This window comes from Diospyros lotus, chromosome 6, assembly GCF_014633365.1.
Source record: "Diospyros lotus cultivar Yz01 chromosome 6, ASM1463336v1, whole genome shotgun sequence".
Classification (NCBI taxonomy): Eukaryota; Viridiplantae; Streptophyta; class Magnoliopsida; order Ericales; family Ebenaceae; genus Diospyros; species Diospyros lotus.
The window spans coordinates 10,558,822-10,563,094 of NC_068343.1; the positions used below are offsets into that span (position 1 = coordinate 10,558,822).

Genomic DNA, 4,273 nt, shown 5'->3' on the forward strand with positions numbered 1-4,273 from the left:
TGTATTGTATCAAGACTTAATAAAGGGTTGTCCCTCCGAAGTCCAAAAGATATACAAATCACAAAAATTTGTAAAGTCGAAAACAAATCATAAAAGATGCCTTGATAAAAGCCCAAACTATATAATAGATGTGGAAAGCAATTTACGCAATTGAAAAAGACACCACTCCCTTGAAAGTTTTTATGGTAAAATGTCAGTAGGAAGGATTGCATGGGATCAAATTCTATACAATCAGACTGCCCGTACTGCCTCACTTGCAAAAGAAAAAAGAAAAGGTAATCCAAATTTAAAATCCTGCAGCAGAGGCATCTGACAATTACCCGTGAAGCCACTCACCAAAAGATCGCTCTGCGCCTCAGCTGTGGACCAAACCCAAACCCTCTCTCTCCTCTTCTTTTTCTTTTTCTTCTTCTTCTCGGCAATTCACGCCTCAAACTGTAAGTTGAAAGGCGGCCAAAATGGGTGCTTTATATTATTCTCTTTCTACGCTCCTTCTGTTAATTGCAGTTACAGAGCTGTTTCCCGAAGCCAATTCCACCACTTACTGGGGAGACATAGAGGTATTGAAGCAGCTGAAGAACGGAATCGACCCCAACTCAGTGAATCAGGGCACTTGCCTCGGCTCATGGGACTTCCGGCTGGACCCCTGCGACAGCATCTTCACCCAAAACTTCACGTGTGGCCTTCGATGCGACGTCGTAGTCTCCAACGCCAGCCGGGTCACCGAACTCGCTCTCGACCCAGTGGGTTACGTCGGCTGGCTCGATTCCGTCTCCTGGGACCTCCCCTACCTCGAGACCCTTGACCTCTCCGGGAACTTCTTTTCCGGCACGGTTCCAGACTCGCTCTCTAACCTTACTCGGCTGCAGCGGCTTAGCCTCTCCGGAAACTCGCTCGCCGGCTGGGTACCCGCCTCCATCGGCTCCTTCTCCAACCTCGAGGAGCTCTGCCTCGACAACAACAAGCTCCAGGGAACAATCCCGTCGGCTCTCAACGGTCTGAATAATTTAAAAAGGCTCGAACTCCAAGGAAACAACTTCACCGGCGCGTTTCCCGATCTGGGTCAGCTTGGTAATCTCTACTACCTAGACGCCAGCGACAATGCCATCTCCGGCGCGCTCCCGGCGACCCTCCCGGCCTCCCTCGTCGAGCTTGCGCTGCGAAACAACCAAATAGAAGGGAATATTCCGGCGAGCGTGCAAAACACGGTCTATCTACAAGTACTCGACCTGAGTCACAACAAGCTTAACGGGTCGGTCCCGTCGGGGCTCTTTGCTCACCCGTCCCTGCAACAACTAACCCTCTCCCACAATCAATTCGAATCGGTTCAAGGACCCGGCGACTCGGGTCGGGGAAGCGGGCTCATAGCAGTGGACCTTGGTAACAACCGGATCCGAGGGGTGTTACCGGCGTTCATGGGCTTGATGCCGAAGTTGTCAGCATTGACGCTGGAGAACAATTTCTTCACGGGTCTGATTCCTACCCAGTACGCGCTGAGGGCGGTGACGCCGGGTCAGGGGGAGGCACCGTTTCAGAGGCTGTTGTTGGGAGGGAATTACCTGTTCGGACCCCTACCCGGGCCGCTGCTGCGGTTGAGGGACCCCGGTTTGGCAACGGTGAGGCTGGGGGATAACTGCCTGTACCGGTGCCCGTTAAGTGTGTTCTTCTTCTGCGAGGGAGGGCAACAGAAGCCGTTAACGGAGTGTAGGAGTTTTGTTCCGGTGATTCCGTGAACGCTGCGATCGTTTGGATGATATTTCGTCATGATCACCATCAATTCCACTCAATAATGTCCTTCCTGTCCATAGCTTTGTATCTCTATCTTCCCCAAATTATTATTATGATTATTTCCTTCCTAACTAAATTTATGCTTATTATGTACATTTATGACGTGTTTGTTTACTTAGTTTATTTTGGGCCCCCCCTATTTTACTACGTCCTTTTGGAATTTGATGTTTGAACAAGACAGAAACTGTCCATATATAGCTTTGTATCTCTGTCTTTGCTTAGTAATTGGAGTGTACTTTGACACCAAATTGGTGTTAAGACTTGTTAGGATCATGCATTGTTTGGTGGGATCATTCATTCTTTTCTTCCCCCCAAGATGACTTGTTAGGATCATACTATTTGTTCATCTTTCTTATCATCGAAAGTATGATATTAGGTTGGCTTCTAGCATTCTGCTGAGACCTCTAATTACTAAAACTACAAGGATGGCATATGTATGCAATACAAAGTGCTTAAAAGATTAAAAAAGAAAAAAAAAATGTTAAATGAACCCACCCATCTTCAATGAGTGTGGCATTGATGTATGTAGTTTATTTTTTATTTTTATTTAGATAAATGTAATGGGGAAAATTGTTGTCGTGATATGGCAGTGCCAGGTCAGTGTCCGACAACAATTATATTATCTAACATAGTGGATCAAACTCCTTAATTAATAATAAATGATTTATATAAACTTTTTACTTAGAGCTAAAAGCCGAAGAAAGTAGTTGACAAATATAAGACAAATACTATAATTTTGTTTTTTATAAATAGAAATGTTTAATTATGAAAAAGGAACTTAGAATAACATATTTTATAACTTTTATCATAACTTCAATTTGTTTGTTTGTGAGTGATCCCTGAAGTTATTGGAATATTTTTTTGGGTAACAAGTTTATTTTATTTTCAGATAATATATTTTTTATGGTACGTTATTTTTAACATTTAAATAATTTAATTAGTTGATTAAATATTTTAAAATATAATTTATTTATTTATTTATTTATAATTAAAATTTTAAATATATGCCCTTATCACCTGGGTGTCATAGAAAATGAGTAGTATATGATGATAATTAGAGTATTAAGTTACCGTTGGATGAGTAAATACCGTTTAGTATATTGGGATGGAAGTCGAAATGAAACTGAAACTGATACTCTTCTGGATCAGTACCATCCCACAGAGAGAGAGAGAGAGAGATTGTTAACATTTTTAAATATCTTTAGCCATTGCAAATAACGTCCATCTTTTTTAGTTTTATTTAAAATAGGTGAAATGTCGTCAAACAGACTGACATGCCATTAATTAATTAATTACTATAATGGGGGCAAAAGATGATTTTTCTTTTATTCTTAAAATGTAGTATCATTTGCAAATAATATTCATTATCGAATGGTTCAATTTGATTAATAGAAAGTAAAAAAGTATGGTCCAAAAAATGTGTGACAATCAACACAGCTCTATTTTTCTGCTCTTCATTTCAAGATTTTCCAAAAGGAAGGGCTGTTACCATTGGAGGACAGATGTGTCAGTCATGTCTTGGGTTTGGAAAATTATTAACATTTATTTGATTGGTAAGATCAAATAGGGTAACGATATTTGTATATACTTAGAATTATTAATTAATTTTGATCATTATAAAGTGCTACTTATCTAAATTTTTTCAAACTTGCTAGAACAAATTGCATTTATCATAAGTAAATCTATCGTTATCGTTGTTAACAAGTGATAGATTTACTGGAGCTTCTTGAAAGTATGGAGCCCAGCCCATTCAGACTTTCCAGACCTCGTTTGCAGAAAATAGCAAGCATCGGGCTTGGCTTCTTTTCTTTGCGCTATTAGGATAAGAATGAAGGCATGGGCCCAGAAAATGCAGTGCGCCGGGCCGAGTTAAGACTTCTGGGCCAAAAAGTCTAATAATACATATATCTGGGGGGTGTTGCGAGAATCGAACTCGCGACCTCTCGCACCCGAAGCGAGAATCATACCACTAGACCAAACACCCGAGCATTCCGTGAATGCATTGACTAAATTATTAATTCAAATAACTAATTATGCATGCAGACAATTACTCGTGCCTTACCCCTTTCAGTCTACAACGTACATGATTTCATGGCTGCAAAATATATAATAAACAAACTATCATAATCAATTAATGATACGTCTATTATAAGGGTTTGTTTGATTGAAATTATTTTTCACATAAAATATCATATCAATGAAAAAATTTTCATGCTTACATGTTTGATTGTTTAACATTTTTTATGAAAAATTTTCATGATATAACACATTAAAATATATTTTGACTTATTTTTCATAGAAAATTGTAACTAGAGAGGAGGTGGGAATTATTTTCTATGAAATTGAAAAATATTTTTTTTTCATCTTTTTCCAATCAAACACACCCTAATAGTTTTTTTCTTTTTTTTCCTTCTTGTAATACATAAATTTAAATGAATGAGCAATAAGTGTAGGTACATTTATCTTGTCAGCAAGTGCCTAAGCC

At 39.4% G+C, this 4,273-nt stretch overlaps 1 protein-coding gene and 1 non-coding gene across 2 annotated transcripts; one reads left to right on the forward strand and one right to left on the reverse strand.

The window, feature by feature from the left end:
- Nucleotides 1-262: 262 nt before the first annotated feature.
- Nucleotides 263-2,083, forward strand: LOC127803108 (probable inactive leucine-rich repeat receptor kinase XIAO). Its single transcript, XM_052339140.1, has one exon. It carries the CDS (start codon nt 459-461, stop codon nt 1,731-1,733), a length of 1,275 nt encoding a protein of 424 aa, XP_052195100.1. The 5' UTR covers nt 263-458; the 3' UTR covers nt 1,734-2,083.
- Nucleotides 2,084-3,700: 1,617 nt separating this feature from the next.
- On the reverse strand, nt 3,701-3,772 carry TRNAP-CGG (transfer RNA proline (anticodon CGG)). Its single transcript has one exon. It is a non-coding gene; the product is annotated as a tRNA-Pro (tRNA).
- Nucleotides 3,773-4,273: the final 501 nt, after the last annotated feature.